This window comes from Engystomops pustulosus, chromosome 6, assembly GCF_040894005.1.
Source record: "Engystomops pustulosus chromosome 6, aEngPut4.maternal, whole genome shotgun sequence".
NCBI lineage: Eukaryota > Metazoa > Chordata > Amphibia > Anura > Leptodactylidae > Engystomops > Engystomops pustulosus.
The window spans coordinates 173,490,562-173,513,097 of record NC_092416.1 but is presented as its reverse complement, the minus strand read 5'-3'; the positions used below and the strand labels follow the sequence as shown (position 1 = coordinate 173,513,097).

Below are 22,536 nucleotides of genomic sequence, written 5' to 3'. Positions count from 1 at the left end.
TGCCTCACAAAATGGCTGCCTTACAGACTAGTCTCATCACTCATGCATTTGTAGGAACGCAGGGTGACAACCAAAATGGCCACCATTATAGGTCTGGGAAGGTTAGTCATCAGATTGGGGCAGGTATTTGGCGAAAATTACAATAGATTTCTGTCATAAACATTGATAAATGTGCCCCACCATCTTTGATGCCCATAGGAACAAATCACAGAACAGTTTTCATTTCTAAAAGTCCACTAGAAAAATGTAAGCTGTCGTGCGATTGGTTGCCCTGGGTTTTCATTCGAGCACAGATCTCATTTTTGGATATGTATACACCATGGAAGTGCCGCAATAGACATCTGAAACTTTCATGAAGCTCTCCCATAGACACAACATAAAAAGTTCTTTATCTATCAATCCCCATCGCAAAGCAGGGTTGGGCACCTGTGTGTCCGCTCCTGTGTCGGTAATATTGCTCCTCACCCAGCTTTCCCAGACACAGATAACCAAAGCATCTCCATTTAAGTGATTAAAACGCTTTATTAGACTTCTCACATTCTTTGTGCTGTACAATAAAATGGAAACAAATATTCACAAAGATAATTTCGCAAATTTACAACATTCATAAAATATATTTCATTACTCGGATCATGTGACCACATTCACTGCCGCTATCGATCCTGAGCAGAGAGAGTGTTGCGTGGGTGGGACCTGTATAAGGATAAGGTGCAGCCGTCTATATATAATGTATGTACAGTATATAGTTCTACAAATCATTATGTCACCCCGCTACAGTGGCGGCAGCCATTTTGTTGTAGGCAATCGTCAAGGCATTTAATATTGACTTCCACTGTAAAGAGGACATGAGAAGGGGTTGTACATTTTTGGTTGCAGATACTCCACTTTATCCCCTCTATAACCGTAACGAGCTTGGTTGTCTACTTAAAGGGAATATTCACTTTTACCATAACATTTTATTTTTTTAATATTTGTCTCTACAATCTCCACAGAGCTTTTCCTGATGAAGAGCTCCAAAATCTCTGAATAGACAAAATGTGAACTACCTTTTGCCACCAATAGAGGGTGCTCAGGAGCTAAAGGCTTATGACATTGGAATGTGAGTTCAGTAACGCACACAGAGCTCCCCCTAGTGGTGGCAAATTATCCTATAAATCTGTGTTGTACTGAGGATTTACAGCGAAGGGGGCGAAGTGAAAATGATCAAAAATGTACAACCTCTTTAAAGAAGACATGTTGGAGAAGATGAGATGAAAGTAGAGTTTACTGTAGAAAATCTGGATGCTTTCATTGAGGAACAGCGCCACGCATGTCCATGGTCGTGTCTGGTATTAAAGTGAATGAGCTTGAGCCGCAATACCACATGCAACCTGTTGCCAGGGGTGGCGCTGCAATGTCTGGAGCTCTCCTTTAAGTTTAACAGGTTTCTATTATGGTGATAATATGGTCGAAAGTGACTGTAGATGAGGCTGCATTGCCCAGCAAATAAATATACCATTATTATTATTATTAGAATTTAATAATATATATATATTTCTCTTAGAATTAAAAATAAAGTATAAGCAACATCCCCTTTTAAAGCTCCGGGGTCCGGCCCCTTCAAACATAGGGGAGATGTAACACTTCTGCAGGTGAAGACATGCTGCAGTGTTATCAGCGCAGGATATTAAGGCTGCGTTCACATTACTAAGTATATATATAGATGCATGTGTGAAGCTTGAATATTGCATCACCCATTGGTCTCCATAATGGAATTAAATGGAATGTTAAAACAGTGTTGACCAGATAGACTGCAGCCAGTGTATTGTCCCTGGAGAGCAGTGTAATCAGACCTTTGTGGATGTTGTTAGTAACAGCAGGACTGTGTTATATGGATTTATATTCCAGGACTAACTTGGGGCATATCCCAACACTGCTTTTCTCTGAGTACTCTATAAACAGTGAAATTATACATTTGTCTATGTTGTTAGTAGCAGCAGAACTGTGAAATATGGATTTATATTCCAGAGGGTGTGTCCTCACACTCCTATGGTCTTAGCCCCTCCCTTTTTATTTAAAGTAGGGTAAAGCGGCTGTTGAACACCTTTATGCAGAGAGCTAAGAACGCAGCAGTGTGTGGACATTGCTCCAGTACACAATGCTAGAATTCACATTTCACAGTCCTGCTGCTACTAAAAACCATACACAAAGGTCTGGCTATACATCTCTCCAGGTACAATACCCAAAACCTGGTCACACCTGCTGACACATTCCCTTTAAAGTGGATCTCTTCAGGATGCAGACATTCTGAGGCTTTACTGACTGAACAGATGACATCACAGGAGACTGTGGCATCACCTATTGCCATATAATCAAAATGGCTGCCTCCACCACCGTTTTTGGTCAATAACAGAAGACAATCTTATTGGTCTCCGCCATAAAATAGCAAAATATAATATCAATAAATAAAAGCAATCACCGGGGTGAGAAGATACCATGCTGTGACTCCAAAGCTTCAAGCTCCTCGGATCTCCTACCACCACCCGGTTGACTATGGACAGTCTGACCTTCTACATACACGTTGTATAGGTCTTGCATATATGAAGGTCCAGTTAGGAGGTGGTGGAGAGACATCCACCTGGCTACCAGTATTCAGTGCCCAAGCTTCATTCCACCATCTCAGGAGAGGAGACCTAGAGCACCATGGATAGACAAGGCCCGCGGTGGTCAGTTGACAAGAGGTGCCGAGCGGTCATTAGTTACTGTGGGTTTCAATCGGACTTCAAGAAATGGGTTTCTGTTGGGAGATAAGAAGTTGCATGAGGAAAGGACATGTTCTATGTGGTGGTGGCACCACTGGAGAGGAGGATATAAACATCTAATACAAAGAATATCTTCTAAGTCTATGGTGGTCAACGAAGACCCTTAAGAGAACATCCACCAGGCATTGAGGATGAACCATATCTACGCGAATACCAGGTTCAGGTCTCTACAGCATTTCATAGGTGTGGACATAGAAGGTTAGTCGTCATTAGAAGAGGGGACACATCACCGTGTAATGGACACATCATGCATGATTAGACAGATGTCTGAAGAAGACTTCAACATAGTACACGACCACCATTAAACAACCAACGTAGTGTGGTGAGCAACTTCCCGTTTGACCATAAGAGGTTTAGAAGATCCCACCAACCTTCGGTAAATCTAGCCTTGCAGCCCCATAAACATGTAGAGTTGGTTAGTAGGATTGGTTAGGAAGCGTTGGTGAACACCACATGTTATTGGTTGGGGGCTTCGAGCATGGTAGACTCTGCCTTCTCGAGAGGTTTTTTTCCATTGCCCTTGTCAAGAAATGTGGACTCAGAAAATGTCTCCTCTGCTCCAATGTGCCTACTGGGTTTTTAGGGTTGTTTAAGGTCATAAGAGGACCTGTGGGCTATACCAGGTAGGGTATGTACCCTCAGATGGGACACGAGTCATGAGACAAGATGGCACAATGCTACTTGAGGGTCTAGCAATGGTATTGGTCATCGTAACGTTTCTTCCATAAAACCCACCACTAAATATTGGTCCTCAAGATTTTGAAGTGAATGATAACCAATATGGCCACCATCACAGCTCCCACGCGAGAGGTCAGCCAAGTTTCCTAACATGAACATATAGTTTAGCTTAGTCTCTTTAGGTTGACTCAAGGACCATCTTTTTACTGTACAACCCCCCCTTAAGACCCATCTCATATAGGTTCTGGTGAACTACTAGACCAAGCACATGGATGCCAGGTTACTAAATCTAAGAATTTACAGCCCGTTAGTACTACCTCACAAACTTGTTAAGGTTTTTAAAAAATAGACAACACAGAGGTGTAGACACAACAAGGGTTGGACAATAAGTGGTGAAGTAAGAGATACAGGAGGGAAGGACCATGGTCACCAAAGACACAAAGATCCCATAAAACAGTCGGTTCCTGTGGAGAATCCTACAAGTACACCCTGAGGAACTGGCGATGGTCAGCGCCCAGGACTGGGGAGTGAGAGGAAGGAGAGGGCCAAATCAATATGGAACAACCAAGAGAAGGGTGGTGATCGGGTATGAGAAGGGGGAAGCGCTCTACTTTGACTGCTGGGTATAAAAATTTTTTAAAAAACTAATGAAAAACAATGCTACTAATTCAGATCTATATTCTGGTCCATGGGGAGCATTATTGTACCATAAGAGTGACAATTCTACGAAGAGTCAGGCCAAAGACTAATTTAATTCTTATTTTGTCATTTTTGCACATTTTTGTAAATCCAGTTATAGGATCAGAGAAGATGTGAGCTCCTTTCCCTGTCTGTCTGACCATAGACCGTACAATCATCAGAGTGAGCTCATCCCTCATTAAAGGAGTTCTGAAATGCCTCAATGCATGAACAAAATGACTTATCTCTCCCAGAAATAGTGCCACCCTGGTCTATAGGCCGTGTCTTGAACTGCACCCTATTTAAAGGGGACCCTTCATGAAGAACAAAATGCTGAATGACATTTCTCGCTTGATTCCCCCTGTGCTCCTGATCAATTTGTTGTTTGTTTTTTTCAGATCGGTCCTTCCATTCAAAAGATATGGCCCCGGAAAGAAAATAAGAGACACGCCCCCAAACAAAATAAACGATTAACGCCCACTTAGACTTTAAGAAGTTATTCACGTATATCTTTTGAACGGGTGGTCGGATTTAAAAAATATCAAGTGGAAATTGATCGGGGAGGCAGTGACTATCAAATGAGGCATTTCTTTTACATTTTTGTAAGTGGTGATGAGTCCCCTTTAAGACATCTCCCAGATATTTTGAGATGCCCCTTATAATAGAGGTGGATATGGTGTACCCCAGCAGTCAAAGCAGAGCACAGAAAACAAGTGTGCGGGGGGGAGGGGGCAGGTGGAAAATACAAAATAAACTTACTAACTGCAGAAACCTCTCAAAATCGTGCAACCTCTGCTTCCAAGCTGCAACACAAACAAAAATGTGGTCTGTAAGTGAAGGAGGAGGTACAAGAGCAGAGGGGAGCAGCGACAGGAACAGGCCTCCCCATAGGGCACTGTCTGCTCGGGTGAGCGTCACGGCTGGATGTGTGAGCGCATTGTTCTCCGCAGCAGTCACTGTTTATTGTTGGGGAAGGATGAATAAGCCCGAGGCTGGATCGGGAACACAATGTACATAGGTGCAGAGAGAGGGGCTCTGTTTATAGAGAAGACACAGCAGCTCGCCATTGTTGTCACTGACATTTAGCTTCAGTGTACCATGTATATTCATCAGCGGACAGGAGCCGGCGGAGTTAACCGTTTGTGCGTATTCCAAGATATTTTAAGGGAACGGTAATGTCTGGGATTTCTATTTTTTGGAGAAACAGCGCCACACTTGAACTTAGGTTGTGTCTGGTATTGCAACTTAGACTCATTTTCTTCAATAAGAATGAGCTGCAATACCAGACACAGGCTGAGAACAGGTGTGGTGCTATTCATTTAAAAAAAAATATATATTGAGTTTACCGTGGGGGGTGTACACAATTTGTGGATCAGTATGACCCTAGTGGTGATAAAAGAAATACATGATTACATTGTATCAGTGATACACAGCTAAAAAGAGGAGCTCTGACTAGTATAGGGCTCCATAGGAAAGATTGATTATTAAAATTTTGCCTTCCTCCAGACACCACTAGGGGGAGTTACTGTATACCTATTAATTACGGAGTATAATGCAAAGCCAGTATACAGTAAGAAATTCATCAGCACAAAATTTTAGACTAACAGATCTTGTGTGTAACCCAGTGGGCTACCACATTTTTAGACCAACAGATCTTGTGTGTAACCCAGTGGGCTACCACATTTTTAGACCAACAGATCTTGTGTGTATCCCAGTGGGCTACCATATTTTTAGACCAACAGATCTTATGTGTGACCCAGTGGGCTACCATATTTTTAGACCAACAGATCTTGTGTGTAACCCAGTGGGCTACCATATTTTTAGACCAACAGATCTTATGTGTGACCCAGTGGGCTACCACATATTGAACAGAGGCGTAACCACAAGGTAGGGGGTTACTGATCTTTAGGAAGGGGTCTCATCCCAATACCAGGTCCATAAATAATACATTACAGGAGGAGTTCTAAAACTGGGTGTTACCATTACTCTAGTCAAAGGGGTGTGGCCTTTCAAACTTTAATACGGTCCAACCGACGCTGACCGATAACACCTAGTTGTCAATTTCGTCGACCACGTGGGTCACATTTCTTGGAACTGTCAAACTGTCCTTATTGTCACTAGCAACCAATCAGAGCTCAATAGTCATTCCAACCTGCTTTTGAAAAATAAAAGCTGAGCTGTGATTGGTTGGACTGTTAAACGAGACTCTAAGAACCGTTATCTCACAGGGAACACAAGTAGTAGGTTCTGCAGGAGAGGTCCGCTTCAAGGATCGGTCCATACAGCTATTAGGCCTGATGCAAGGGGCCGTAGTTCACCATTTTCAGCGTATCGCGGTACCATGATGTGCCACGTATGGTGGTATGTACATTAGATATATGCGATGCAAGTGTAGACTGGAGTATAATAGGTGTAATATACCATATACAGACCTCATATATCAATGGAAAGCACATAGTGGGCAGGATTTCGGATGGTCATGCCACGGGTACTAGCACAGAGATGTGGTACATCATTGGCAGGCTGAAAACAGTGGCAGGTGGGTAATCACAGGCCTCTCTTTGCGGTGTAACCCCACCCTACATTCTAGGCCAATGAATTCCTCTGTAGAGCCTTTATTTGGGCAGACCCTTAAAGGGAGTGTATTGAATCCAAAATGCCCCCCCTAACCAATAACAGTGCCAGGTAGGGGTCTTTATCTCGGCAGTGCTTCATAGGTGTCCTGCTGGAAAGGTATGTCTCTGCTCCTATTAATCATCTTTTTATGGATATGCAAATCAGCCAGCAAGTGCTCTGAGGGCGGATACAACTAGATTTAGTTGACTACAGGCAGGTGTAAAACAGGCGTAGGCAGAAATGTCAATCACAGCTAAAGTGCAATTGGATGGCTATTTCAGACAGGCAGAGATGAGGTGAAATCTATCAAATTGGCCCCGCCCCATGCACTTTCAGACTAATTTGCATATCAGCAAAAAGGAGGATTATCTCTGCATTGCTTTGTCACTTTGTGGGTCTGAAGGTATCATTCTGCTCCTATGAAAGAGCTCTTTGTGGCACGTTTATCAGTTTGGGGGTCATTTTGGATGTGATCGTGTCCCTTTAAGTGCGAGATTACGCTGCGTCCCCGAATAAACCACAACAACACGAGTCTATGAACATGATCATGGAAGGCGGTGATTCATCCTTTATTCATGTGCAAATGACCAAAATTGATGTGACAATGAGGAGGTGATGCCAAAATGTGCGGAGCAAGAAAAAAAACAAAAAAAAAAATTTGAAGAAAAGAAAGGCCGGTTGTACAAAAATTTTATTATAGCCCGAAATTATAATACAGCCGCTCAATGGTCAAAATCACAGTTAGCGTCTGTCAGCGAGACCCTGCCACCGCCCCCCCATCAAAATAATAAAAAAAAAAAAAAAATATGTAGAAATCTATACAGAGAAAGAGACAGCAAGCAAGCCTCGAGAAAATATACAGGTCCCCCAAACGCTGTAAATAAAACTTTATTTGTACAATTACATCATGAACAGGGCACAATGTGAGTGCGGATCGTTGTACATTCTCGCGCAAGACCATGAGAGTGAGAGTAAGAGACAGACCGGTAACTGACTGCCGCGAGGTCGGGTGCTTTTTGGCACTGCTGAAAAGTCGACAGAAGCCAAGAACGGAAGTGAAGGCCCCTTTAAAATCCCAACAGCCCATGATATCAGTGCGCCAGGAAGCAGTACATGTAGCCGTTAACGCCAATCTGATTGCGTTTGTTTCTAAAAGTTTTTGGAGAGACAGAGACGACGATGGAGAGAGAGAGAGAGAGAGAGAGAGATAGGAAAAGATGGGTAAAAATAAAATAAAACCCCAAAATTAAAAAAAATAGGATACAGACATGTAAAAACCTCTGCGCAGGAAGCTGTCATCCAATATAGAAAAATCTGATTTTTTTCAGTTTTTTTTTTATTTTCATTTTTCTATTTTTTTTTTATTTTTCTATTTTTCTGCCAATCTGTGTTAAATTGGCAAAAAAAAAAAATCACTATAAAAATAGGAGAAATATTAGAAATTATAGGACTAGTAAATTTAATTGGTTTGCATGGTTTTTTTTTTTTTTTTAATACCCCCCCCTTATAAAATTGTATCCTAATATTTTTGTTTAGGCCTTGGAAGATCAGAAGCCCAACAAAAGTTGTAGGTCCCCGTTCTCCGGTATATATATATAGACGTGGTTGAGCCGATCACAACTGCCATCTATAAAGATCAGAGCATCCCCTTTAAGGAAACCTGTCAAATGAAAAGTTCCACAGTCTTTATGTTAAATTGACTCGTCTTCTATGCACATACGTGTTCCTCTAGCTCAGCCGCGCCCCCAGCTTCCTGATTGACAAGGGACCTGCTTACTCTTCAGCCAAGTGAACTGGGCACAGATAAAGCGAGTCATGCAGCCAGTGTGTGAATGGTGTAAGAGAATTCCTGTGGGGGGTGTGAATGAGGCTGAAGAGACCATCAGATCACACCTCCCTCCGGAGTTCTCTTCAGCGAGGGGCATGAGGTGGAGGCGTGACTGAGCAGGAAGGAGATGAATATGCCGGACACAGCTCGGGGGAAAGGACTCACGATGGTTGGACTCGAGGTTATTTGCGTAGATGGGGAGTCAGCTTTACATATAGAGTGTAGAACTTTTCATTCGGGAAAGGGAACAATATAGGGATAGTTGTACTGCAGTATTATAGCAGCAATATTGTCCAGAGAACAGATCATCACACTGTCCCACAAGCCCAAGGTGAGAATCTAGGCTGAGACCGAATCCACCCCCTCCCCCCACCCAAGTGGAAGATGATTGCGTATGGGCTAATGGGGAAGTGCTTGACCAACAACTACGGATGTGTATGGCCGTATGCTTCTCTATGTGCTATGGGCGTGTCCTCACACTGCTGTGCTCTTACAGTGGAGAACAGAGACTGTGAAGCAGTCTAATGAAGAAAGATGAGTAAAAGCCGTAGCAGCCTTGTTGAATACTGAAGCAGATAAGAAGAGACAGGTTGTGTAGCATATCAATGCACAGAGTCTAGAGCACAGCAGTGTGAGGATACCTCCCCCCTAGAGGTTACAATTCTGGAACATAAATCCATATTTCACAGTCCTGCTGCTACTAACATACACATAGGTATGATTACACACATCTCCAGGGCCAATGCCTGACACTGCCTACAGAAAGCACAGCAGTGTGAGGACACGCCCCCAGAAGCTACACTCCTCCAGGGCCAGTACCTAACATTGGCTGTTGACATGCCCCTTTAAGTGAGGAAGCAAAAGTCCATCATTTTCCTTGAGCAGTCTCACGTGTGCCACCACCCAAATTATCAATAGACATAACCACCATACGGTCGTCTCTTCCATTCCAAAAACTTCACCAAAAATAGACAAAATCTCAAAATTTTCCACTTTTTTTTGAAGGATATGGCTTTAAGGTTCCAATTCCTTGGACTTTTAAATGAGAGATACAAAATATAAGATTAGATTCCGAGACGTCTTCCATCACTTCACTTACAGAGTGAAGGTCAGGAGAGATCTCCAACAGCCCCGAGCCGAAAATATAAAACCCCCCCCATCACTACTGATCGGCCATCCTACCCAAAGAAGGCTGGAACTAAAGTCTGAGATATTTTTTAAAAGGGATTGTCTAGGATTACAAAAACATGGCCTCCCTACAGCGCCAACCCTGTCCGCAGGTGGTAAGGGGTACTGCAGCCCAGCCCCATTCACTTTGCATTAGCTGCTGCATGAGACACAACCTGTGAACCAATGCAAAGTGGTTTTGAAAAATTATGTCCATGTTTTCTTAATTCTGGACAATCCCTTTAAGGCTTTGATAATTAGGGGAGGAGTTATTGTATTATGGGATTCTGGGCATAGAGGGCCACGTAAGGTTATCATTGTACAGTAACCTTGGAGGGAAGACTCTGGTGGAGGCCATGTCTCCGCCCATGTGACCCTCTGTTTAATTAAAGGGATTGTCTTGGGTTAGAAAAACATGGTCTTTTTAAAAGTTTTATTGCTAGATATAAGACTGCTTAATTGGAGCGGGGGGGGGGGGGGGGATTAAAAACTAGGACCCCCAGAAATTGACAGCTTGAGGGATGGGACTTTTGAAATTTGCAGTCCTGTATTTTGTCCCTTAAGTCCCAACAGAGCTCTATCTTCACTACACTGATCTCTATGGGACCTGCAACAATACCCGCTCCAAAACATCAGAGGGGGACCACCAAGTTCCTTTGACCAGTCATTTGACTCTTATATCTTGGATAGGGTATAAATGTGTTAAGCAATAAAGCCCCTTTAATCCTGGAAGAGCGCCACTCCTGACTATTGGTGGTTTCTGGTACTGCAGCTCTTATGAAATTAAATGTGGCTGAACTGTAATACCAACTGTAACCTGTACACAGGGGAGGCGCTGAAGCCAAGTTTTTCTAATCCCTGACCACCTGGATGCAACGTGCACCGAGCAAACCTTATCCTGTACGGATTTGAGGTCATGTCTTCTCCAATCACATCCAAGATCCCAATTCACTGTTCACCCATGACATCTCCCCCATACCACTGCTTAGAGGAAGAGTCTTATCCATATACTGTGATCTATAATATAAAACTCCAGTGACAAGGGCCACAGTGACAATTTGTGTCTATTAAAGGGGACCTCTCACCACCTCCATCTCTTTGCCTCCTTTAATAGGTGCCGTTCCACTGATTCCAGAATTGTTGGAATTTTTTCTCTAGCCCCCACAGTTCCCGAGCAATCAGTGATGCTAGTTCTGCCGACATGTCTGCCAATTTGAATCTCTAGTGTCCTGTGGGTTGTCCTGGGCTGGATCAGACCACGCCCCCCCTGATAGAGCTTAATTAGCATATTGGGCGTCAAAACTTACAGCAGCCATGTCTCAGGAATGGTAGGGGCTAGAGAAAAAATTCCAACTGCGCTGGAATCAGCAAAGTGGCGTCTACCAAGGCATGAGACAAAAATCTGACCAATTCCCAGTCAAAAGAATTTTGAAAGAAGCTTTGGATGTGACTAGAGTAGAAAACCCTTTCATAACTAAAAAGAATCCATATGGTTGAGAGTTTATGGGACAAAACGTAACCAGAACTATAAGACCATAAAACTATTAACAGTCCCTTCACAGTTCCATGCGTACCAATCAGTCTCGAGCAGAGGGGCAGAGGAAGAAGACCCCCCCCCCCCTCTACCCTCCCATGCAGATAGGTTTACATACACCCCATAAAAACTGGTATAAAACTTCTACACTTCTCTGTATGTTCAGTAATTACAGATTACACTTTGGCAAATTTCTGCTCTGAAAAACCCTCCGGAAAAGACGGAAAAAAAAATAAATAAATAAATAAAAACTTCCTAGGAGTCTTGCAAGGATAGCCCGAGTGCTGGGATGACCTCCGGAGTCCCTGCTTTACATGACAGCATAGATCCCCTCCAGCAACTGAATGGACTGCAGAAAAAAAAAAACAACAAAAAAAAGCAAAAAAAAAAAAAAAAATTCCAGAAAGTACAAAAGTAAACAAAGAAAAATATTCCAGAAAAACCAATTAAGATGAAAAAAATAAATAAAATAAAATTAGAAAGCGGAAGGAAAAGACGAAAGTTCTTCAAAGCAGCGGATGCCGTGTGTGTGTAAGCCCCGCCTCACACAGTAGAGATCATTGTCCCATTGCCGCTGTGAAATAGAAGAGCAGAGAGGATACTGCCGAGATGTACATCATACACAGAGACGGCACAACAGCACCACACGGGGACCACCGCACGCTGCAGCATCGCTTATCCCTCCGCCACAGGCTCCGCCCCCCTCCCAATACCCTTAAAGGGGCTCTAGCAGCTCCAAAATCATCTCTCAGGTAAAACCAGTAACATGTAGGCCCCTTTCAAAGCTTTCCATACATACTTTGTCCGTTTTTCACAACTCTACCAATTTCGAGTAAATTCAGTTTTTCATATTTATGTAAATGAGCCTCCTGGTGCACTAGAGGTGGAGCCGTGTCTGTTGGTGCACCCATTTTGTTCTTGTATACACCCATGCTGACCCTTTACATAAATATTGACAGACATTTCGCTCCACAAACAAAAACAAGAGTGCGGACGCAAATAAAATTGCCCCGCCCCCGATGCTTTGATGGGCTAATTTGCATAAATATTCAAACTTATCGAAGTTATCGATAAAATAACAGATCGTTTGGAAAACGGTAAAGTTACGTTTGGAAATCAAAGAGCCCTACACAAAGCTGGTTTTAATTTTAGGTTGATTTGGGAGCTGGGAGACCTCTACAAACTCTATAGCAGTTACAGACATTGTGGTCACCAAATTTTTTGGGCTCTAAATTAGGTTTTCGGCCCCTTGATCAGAGCCTCATAGCTCAGCTTCCTTGATGGATGTGGTCGAGGTAGAAGTTGAGTAAAATTACTTCTGATCTTTGAGTAGAGTTTGGGTCACTCTTCAGGTGTGGGCCCCCGATGTCACATCCCACCTCAATAATCGGGAGGCAGCGGGCACGGATACTACTCTGGGGCCCAAAAGCTTCAATCTGTCAAGCTTTGTTTTTTGGAACCTGTAGTCAGTCTCAATGTGTTTCTATGTTAAGTTGGCAACAAAATAAAAATAAAAAAGTCAAACATTTTTTAGGGGGAGGGAGGGGGGGGGGGGAGGGGGTCTTGATCAGAAAGCAGCGGGAATGTGTTGAATTGATGACGACAGAATTTGCAAGAATTCCCGGGCAACACCCTAGAATATGAAGGCACACTTGAGGCACTCTACTTAAAGGGGAAGTGTCACTCTTAGCCACCCTCTAAAATTACTTTCCAATGTCATATTTTGTTTTTGACATTGTAACTATAACATCCCCTTGACGTTTCATGGCGGGATGTGACCCCTCTGTGTGCTAGTAAGTGCCCTTCAAAAGGGGCCAGGCAAATCTCAAATTATAATAATTTAGTGAGGTTTTCAGGCGCTATACAGAACTGCTCACCTACTTTTGGCAATGTGGTACCAAAGTTCCATTCAGAACATTTTAATTCGTTGGCCCGGCCCTCTAAGCATTAAAGGGATATTTATTTAGCTTACAAAAAAGGCAGTTTCCACAAATGGTGACCAGGGCCTGGGCCAGCACTAGGCATACCCGGGCAGGACCACATAAGGCTGTATATAAGGAATCCATAGTAGGTGAGGGGGGCTTTATATAAAATACCCATGAGGGGGGCTGTTTGGGATGATAAACTAGGGAATATTTTAGGGAACAGTTTTAGTTTCTTAATTTTTACTGCTGCCATAAGAGTTCCCTGCAAAGGGGCCCACTGAGGCACTGTCGCCCAGTGGCCTACAGATACCTGGAGCTGACCCTGATGATAACACTAAGGAATATCAAGAGGATCATGACCAGGGATAAACACAGTTACAAACATCTTTAATGCCTTTTTATCTCAAGTCAAGACACATCCTGGAGCGAAGGGACCTGGTGCTAATTCTCTAAAAACGAAAGGAAAGATGGCGGAAACTGCCGATAGCATCCCTTTAATGAGGACTAGAGAGTCAAATGTGCTATCTACCACCATCGTAATCCTTCATTATTTACTTAATTTTGCTATATGGAAGATGGAAATAAATCAACAAACTGGCTGAGAGAGAGGCCTGCTCGCTGATGGTTTCCACTCCTTTGAGAAATCCGGCTAAATCTGTGCCTCTACCCCCATAATCCATGACGATAAGGGATACTGCAGGTGACGCACAAGGACTGCAATATAAAACCACTTACCATCAAGACATGCAGCACTAACACACACATCCATGTAGAGGCGGAGGACTTCCTTACCTGTTTGCGGGACGCGCTGCCCCGTAGTCATCTAAACCCTGCAAAAGGCAAAAACAAAAATATAGAACGTCCATAATTAATGACAAGCTCCCGATACTTAATTAGCTGGATAACTAGGCAGGAGGCGGGGGTTAATAGCTGATCATTAGCATACTAGCAGCTGCAGCGTATATATATATATAGTAGTAATGGCTGGGATGCAATGGGAGATTGAGGCGGCCATATTCTGATGTGAGGGGGGGGGGAGGGGGCAGGATTGTAGCTAGGGGCGGTGACAATGACCGCTCCACCATTGTCGTTACAGCCCATATATAAGCAGTGAGGGGTAAAATGGTTGTGAAGTGCAGAAATTCCACCAGAAATCCGCCCCATAGGCTGCCGAGAAGGGTCAGCTTTAAGATGGGGTTCAAAGCCCATTATAGACACAACTGCCATGATGACAGCAGAGCATAGACATACGTAGAGTCTTAAATGAGGGATTGGTGGGCCAGTCCCAGGCCAATACTCTTCCAACTCTACAGAAATGAGAGGAAGTCCTCCCCTTCCTGTGACTAATGCACCAGATGAGAACTCCCCTTCCTGTGACTAATGCACCAGATGAGAACTCCCCTTCCTGTGACTAATGCACCAGATGGAGAACTCCCCTTCCTGTGACTAATGCACCAGATGAGAACTCCCCTTCCTGTGACTAATGCACCAGATGAAGCCCGCTCCTTCCTGTGACTAATGCACCAGATGAGAACTCCCCTTCCTGTGACTAATGCACCAGGTGAAGCCCACCCCTTCCTGTGACTAATGCACCAGATGAAGCCCTCCCCTTCCTGTGACTAATGCACCAGATGAAGCCCGCTCCTTCCTGTGACTAATGCACCAGATGAAGCCCGCTCCTTCCTGTGACTAATGCACCAGATGAGAGCTCCCCTTCCTGTGACTAATGCACCAGGTGAAGCCCACCCCTTCCTGTGACTAATGCACCAGATGAGAACTCCCCTTCCTGTGACTAATGCACCAGATGAAAGCCCGCTCCTTCCTGTGACTAGTGCACCAGATGAAGCCCTCCCCTTTCTGTGACTAATGCACCAGGTGAAGCCCACCCCTTCCTGTATCTAATGCACCAGGTGAAGCCCACCCCTTCCTGTATCTAATGCACCAGGTGAAGCCCACCCCTTCCTGTATCTAATGCACCAGGTGAAGCCCACCCCTTCCTGTGACTAGTGCACCAGATGAAGCCCTTGCACTTCCTGTGACTAATGCACCAGGTGAAGCCCACCCCTTCCTGTGACTAATGCACCAGGTGAAGCCCACCCCTTCCTGTGACTAATGCACCAGATGAAGCCCTCCCCTTCCCTGTGACTAATGCACCAGATGAGAACTCCCCTTCCTGTGACTAATGCACCAGATGAAGCCCCCCCCTTCCTGTGACTAATGCACCAGATGAGAACTCCCCTTCCTGTGACTAATCCACCAGAGAGAACTCCCCTTCCTGTGACTAATGCACCAGGTGAAGCCCACCCCTTCCTGTGACTAATGCACCAGGTGAAGCCCACCCCTTCCTGTGACTAATGCACCAGATGAGAACTCCCCTTCCTGTGACTAATGCACCAGATGAAGCCCCCCCCTTCCTGTGACTAATGCACCAGATGAAGCCCCCCCCTTCCTGTGACTAATGCACCAGATGAGAACTCCCCTTCCTGTGACTAATGCACCAGATGAAGCCCCCCCCCTTCCTGTGACTAATGCACCAGATGAGAACTCCCCTTCCTGTGACTAATGCACCAGTGGAAGCCCGCTCCTTCCTGTGACTAATGCACCAGATGAGAACTCCCCTTCCTGTGACTAATGCACCAGGTGAAGCCCACCCCTTCCTGTGACTAATGCACCAGATGAAGCCCTCCCCTTCCTGTGACTAATGCACCAGATAAGGCCCCTCCCCTTCCTGTGACTAATGCACCAGATGAAGCCCGCTCCTTCCTGTGACTAATGCACCAGATGAAGCCCGCTCCTTCCTGTGACTAATGCACCAGATGAGAGCTCCCCTTCCTGTGACTAGTGCACCAGATGAAGCCCGCTCCTTCCTGTGACTAGTGCACCAGATGAAGCCCGCTCCTTCCTGTGACTAGTGCACCAGATGAAGCCCTCCCCTTTCTGTGACTAATGCACCAGGTGAAGCCCACCCCTTCCTGTATCTAATGCACCAGGTGAAGCCCACCCCTTCCTGTATCTAATGCACCAGGTGAAGCCCACCCCTTCCTGTGACTAGTGCACCAGATGAAGCCCTTGCACTTCCTGTGACTAGTGCACCAGGTGAAGTCCTCCTCTTCCTGTGACTAATGCACCAGATGAAGTCCTCCTCTTCCTGTGACTAATGCACCAGATCAAGCCCTCCTCTTCTGTGACTAATGCACCAGATCAAGCCCTCCTCTTCCTGTGACTAATGCACCAGATCAAGCCCTCCCCTTCCTGTGGCTAATGCACCAGATCAAGCCCTCCCCTTCCTGTGACTAATGCACCAGATGAAGCCCTCCCCTTCCTGTGACTAATGCACCAGATGAAGCCCTCCCCTTCCTGTGACTAATGCACCAGATGAAGCCCTCCCCTTCCTGTGACTAATGCACCAGATGAAGCCCTCCCCTTCCTGTGACTAATGCACCAGATCAAGCCCTCCCCTTCCTGTGCTAATGCACCAGATCAAGCCCTCCCCTTCCTGTGGCTAATGCATCAGGTGAAGCCATCATCTTTCTGTGTTGTGCATAATGAAGACTTTTGGGTTAGGTTGTTTGTCCATAAAGGTCTCCTGGACAACCCTTCATCATCGACAAATGTCATCTGCCTCTCATCTACCCTCTAGAGAAGCAGTTCTATCATGTATTTCTTATTTTGGCCTCTCTGGGCCGGCTCTCTGTGGTGTGATGTCACAGCTAGCTGCATGCTCTAAGCCAATCACATATACTCTCCAGCTCCTTCTCCCCACCTCGCAGCATTACCTAAAACCTGCAGCTCCCCCTCTTCTCCCCTTTGGCAACCAGTGTCAATAGGAAATTCCCCTCATAGTTAGATTTCTGGTGGAAGTAATGGTGAGGCCCCTTCCATTCCAGCTAATCCCACTGTTTGAGTTTCCTTTGTATCCGGATTGCATCAAACATGGGGTTTTTTGGCATCTCAACAGAAGATGCTACCCAGGGGTCCGTAAAGGGTTAACCGACCAATATATATATATAGAATAAAGTTGGCAGTCGGGATACAAAGTAGCGGCAACATCAAACAGTGGCCGTCATCAGCTGCAATGGAAGAGTCTCACGGGTGACCAACTTACGGGTGAAGACCTCTTACAAGGTTTGTACAGTCCCGATGACTGCGGGTACAGAAAGCTGGCACTCTTGTTTATGGTGTACCCATAGGGCACAGAGTAAGCCTATAAATAAGGAACACACATCGCTATGGACACACCAATAAGGACAAACAGTGTTAACGTCTATCACACTAACCAATCAGAAAGCGGGATATAGATTAGAGGAGTAGTTAAGGGTTTACCTGTAGGGGACCACCATCAGATCGGTGTAGGTCCTGGGTGTCAGACACACAGCTCTGTTACATCACTCACATACACACAGCTCTGTTACATCCACTCACATACACACAGCTCTGTTACATCCACTCACATACACACAGCTCTGTTACATCCACTCACATACACACAGCTCTGTTACATCCACTCACATACACACAGCTCTGTTACATCCACTCACATACACACAGCTCTGTTACATCCACTCACATACACACAGCTCTGTTACATCCACTCACATACACACAGCTCTGTTACATCCACTCACATACACACAGCTCTGTTACATCCACTCACATACACACAGCTCTGTTACATCCACTCACATACACACAGCTCTGTTACATCCACTCACATACACACAGCTCTGTTACATCCACTCACATACACACAGCTCTGTTACATCCACTCACATACACACAGCTCTGTTACATCCACTCACATACACACAGCTCTGTTACATCCACTCACATACACAAAGCTCTGTTACATCCACTCACATACACACAGCTCTGTTACATCCACTCACATACACACAGCTCTGTTACATCCACTCACATACACACAGCTCTGTTACATCCACTCACATACACACAAGCTCTGTTACATCCACTCACATACACACAGCTCTGTTACATCCACTCACATACACACAGCTCTGTTACATCCACTCACATACACACAGCTCTGTTACATCCACTCACATACACAAAGCTCTGTTACATCCACTCACATACACACAGCTCTGTTACATCCACTCACATACACACAGCTCTGTTACATCCACTCACATACACACAGCTCTGTTACATCCACTCACATACACACAGCTCTGTTACATCCACTCACATACACACAGCTCTGTTACATCCACTCACATACACAAAGCTCTGTTACATCCACTCACATACACACAGCTCTGTTACATCCACTCACATACACACAGCTCTGTTACATCCACTCACATACACACAGCTCTGCTACATCCACTCACATACACAGCTCTGCTACATCCATTCACATACTACATCCCTGCTACATCCACACCACACCACACACCACTACACACCCCTGCTACATCTAATCACACATACAGCAATGCTACATCCACACACGCACAGATACCGTGTTTCCCCGAAAATAAGACAGTGTCTTATATTAATGTTTCCTCCTGAGGAGGCACTAGGTCTTATTTTCAGGGAATTTTTCTATTAACAAAAATTAACATTTATTAGCGATAAATCTGGCACCGTGCCTGTGGTGCCGCTGCAGCACAGATGTACCGTGTCACCTCCCGCTGCCTCAGCGCTGAACTTGTTGGCTGGAGCTGCTGCATAGATCACTGGCGCGGCGTTCACAGAGGACTGCCGGAAATGCTTTTCCCCCGTGCACTGTCACTCTGTAACAGGAGCTGCTCCCACACAGCATCTGCCCGCAACAGCAGCGGCAGCCACTGACAGTAGAACTGCCGGTAGTTCAATTTTCCCGGGCAGTCACTCGCAGGGGAGGACGGGGGGACACTATTGCTACATAGTGTCAGCTCCTCCGGCGCGCAGACAGCGGGGAACTTTATGCCCGAACATCTCCAGCGGGTTACTTCAGCGATGGCTACCTCCAACAAAAGCTACCAGACGTGAAGGGAAGGGGGGGGGGGACCATCGGTATCTGACTGCCACTAGGTCTTACTTTCAGGGGAGGACTTATATTTGCAAACCTACTAAAAACGGCAGTAGGTCTTATTTTCAGGACGTGTCCTATTTTCAGGGAAACACGGTATCTGCTACATCCACCAACACTGCTCTGCTACATACATTCACTCACGCACACTCAGCTCTATTACATACATTCACTAACACCGCTTGCAGTGATGCAGGAAGCATGTGATCGGGCACAGGATTCGGTCATCACTGCGAGGATAGGTAAAGAGCGGAGGCCCAGGACAGTGGTCAGGAGGGTCTGTCAGTGCTGGACACTCCTGACTATAAGATGCAGACACTTTTTAGCAAAAATTTTTCTGGCTAAAAATTGTGTTGTATAGTCCAAAAATATGATATATGATCAATATTAGATTGGTGGGCCCAACACCCCTATAGGTATGAGCTGCAATACCAGTTACAGACACTATGCAATACATGGCGCTGTGTTTGATGAGCAGTAAATATGAGACAGCATGTGGTCACATAACTTGAATAGTGGGAGGGGGGGCACACCAAATAGATATTGATGACTTATTAAAGGTTACTATAATTTTATATAGTCGCAGAAAAATTATATTTGCCTGTTGTCACCACTAGGGGGAGCTCACGGTGTACACTATGTGACAATGTAGCGGCTTACTGTATACTGTGTAAGGTTTAACTTCTGGAGTTGAAGTTATTTCTAGATGACCGCCCCGCAGCCACCTCCCCCCCCAACCCCGGATATTAACCCTGTACAGCCTCTAAACAAAAGAGACTAAAGTCCCACACAGATCCTATCCCTATTATTGTAAAGGGAAGGGCTGTGGCACCCCACCTGTGAGAAGACTGGTGCGGCCACGCTGTACGGCCGGGGCTTGAAGGAGCTGATGCCCTGTGGGGGGAAGCCGTGGGAGGCCATGTTGTAGTCTGGAGGGGGTAAGGACAGGTCGTCTTTATCCAGCAGGTTCCCGGTGCTGCTGCTCTTCCCGGGCTGTAAACTGCGAGAAAAAGATGTTGTGAAAAACTCAGGATATAAAGAAAGATAGTAAGGGATGGGATAGTGGGGATCATGAACAGAGAGGGGATAGCAAGGTGTCCCCAAAACCTGCTATGTGGTCAGTACCGGTTTGGGTCACTCACTTCTGTGAACGTTCTCCTGTGTCTCCACGGTCCATGACTCTCGTGTAGGAGAACGGGAACCATCCTCTCCTGGAATGTAGAAAAAAACAACGTTACGACACAATTTTAGGGTCTTTTGTTTGGAGAAAAAGCGCTACCCCCGGGCATAGGCCGCGTCTGGTACTGCAGACAGTTTTGGGGCGAGTGGTAAGAGGGGCAACGCTGCTCGATCCTAACCTGAAGATGTGGGAACTACATCCCCTTTAAGAGTGGAGCGTGTAAATATCCTCCAGATGGAGCGGACCAGGTTTGACAATTCGACAGCTTTTCCCTCGCCACCCACATGCGTAAAAATCCAGGTGTGGGGAGGTTCCTCCAAGTCACCTCCAGCTCTGTGCTACCTACACGCTGTCATGTCAAAGGAGGGGGAGTGCAAGACGCCGGAGGATCCCAAAGTCTTCCTTCTGCTCTGGGTCATCTATAGGAAATCAGCAGTAAGACCATGTAGTGTCAGGTATTGTCCCTGGAGAGCTGTTTAGTCTCTCGTGGAGTGTCCTCACACTGCTGTGCTCTTAGCTCCTTGCATTCATCTGTAAAACTCAGCTACAGAGACCAGAGTAAAGCACAGCAGTGTTTGGACACACCTCTGCTGCACGTAGAGAAGCTACAATCCTGGAAGATTTATATTGAAGGATAGTAGAGCTAGGGGTGGGGGTGTGAGTCCTCACACTGCTGTGCTCTGAACTGCTACAGCGTGCATTCCCACTAAAATCTATAGCAGCTTTCTGGTTGGATACTATAATAATCACTCAAAGCAAAGAGGAGTTTCTGTGAACAGCTCAATGCTGAGGGGACAGAGCACAGCAGTGTGAGTACATATAACCCTCCCCCCACTGCTGTCTGTAGTCTGCATGGGCAAAGCTGTTGAAACATCACTTTTATGGATTGTGGAAAGGAAATCAGACTTGTTTAGCTGATATCCTGCACGGCTCAACGCAAATTCTGTCAAACGTCACCAATGACCAAATATAAAAAAGTCCGACCAGGATTGTGGCTGCATGTGGTTGTCGAAGGGACTAGAGATAGTCAGGGCATTAAAAGGGGTAATTCCATTTTGGCTTATTAATGTTATTGTTTGTATAATAAAAAAAATATACAATTTTCCAATCTACTTTCTGTATCAATTCCTCACGGTTTTCTAGATCTCTGCTTGCTGTCATTCTATTGAAAGCTTCATTGGTTATAGAAATTTGACCATGGTCACACAGGTGCACAGCTCGTTAGTATCACAGAGAGTAATCAGAGCTGTGTGTTATAACGAGCTGTGCACCTGTGTGACCATGGTCAGATTTCTGTCTACTGGAAGTAAACATAGAAGCTTCCATAGAATGACAGCAAGCAGAGATCTAGAAAACTGAGGAATTGATACAGAAAGTAGATTGTACAACTACAACTCCCATCAGACCCGGATATAGAGTAGAGAGAGTATGTAATGTGCTTCACCCAAACCCAACAGAACCCCACCCCTGTGCCAGTCCTTACAATTTGGTCTTCTCGCTCTCTCCGTAGTGCCAGCCGTCTCGCGCTTCGGGCACCAGCAGGGTGATGTAGTCGCCTTTGCTGAAGCTCAGTAAGGTGGTGTTGTCTCCGGCGGCGTGCGAGAAGATGGCCTGTACTCGTGTCCTGCCGTTTCGCTCTAAGCCAGCGGCCATGGAGCTGGAGCGCGGTAGAGTCTTGTTCTCGGCTGCTCGAAAAAAGGCGAGAAGAAGGTTTCATCTTTATGAGGTTAAGGATGAAAGTAAATCAAGGATTTACCAGCATACACCTGGGTCAGGGACTATACCAAACCCGGGTCACTAAGACCAGTCTGCTTACCCACAGTGTAGCTGTTTTTGGGTGGGACACTCTTGCGGGCCGGGAGGGTATTCGAGTAGGAGTCGCTGATTTGCTTGTGAGGTTGCGAAGGCGAAATTTTGGAATGGATTGGTTTCATATCTCCCCAGTGTTCATAACTGCTAGGGGGTGGTCCTGTGACCCCATTCATAATCGGTGTGCCCTCCTGGGCGGACATTCTCTGTAACACAGGGACCAGAGGTCATTAGGACGTCAACCTCATATCAATGCAAAATACACATGGACCGTATTCACAAACAT

The 22,536-nt window shown here is 45.4% G+C and overlaps 1 protein-coding gene across 9 annotated transcripts in view; it reads right to left on the bottom strand.

Moving 5' to 3' along the window:
• Positions 1-502: 502 nt before the first annotated feature.
• Positions 503-22,536, bottom strand: part of BAIAP2 (BAR/IMD domain containing adaptor protein 2) — an 87,220-nt gene continuing 65,186 nt past the window's right edge. Inside the window, exons 9-16 of one of the 9 annotated variants that reach the window (XM_072112490.1) lie at positions 22,258-22,456; positions 21,925-22,126; positions 20,404-20,472; positions 20,099-20,261; positions 17,333-17,431; positions 14,020-14,057; positions 4,917-4,960; positions 503-2,776 (exon numbers count right to left, since the gene is read on the bottom strand). In XM_072112490.1, the coding sequence (XP_071968591.1) occupies positions 4,933-4,960; positions 14,020-14,057; positions 17,333-17,431; positions 20,099-20,261; positions 20,404-20,472; positions 21,925-22,126; positions 22,258-22,456 (798 nt within the window). In that variant the 3' untranslated portion in view covers positions 503-2,776; positions 4,917-4,932. Of the gene's footprint in view, positions 2,777-4,916; positions 4,961-7,305; positions 11,877-14,019; positions 14,058-17,332; positions 17,432-20,098; positions 20,262-20,403; positions 20,473-21,924; positions 22,127-22,257; positions 22,457-22,536 lie in introns of those variants that run through there. The other 8 variants (XR_011847852.1, XM_072112488.1, XM_072112492.1 and 5 more) reach the window with 8 other exon arrangements.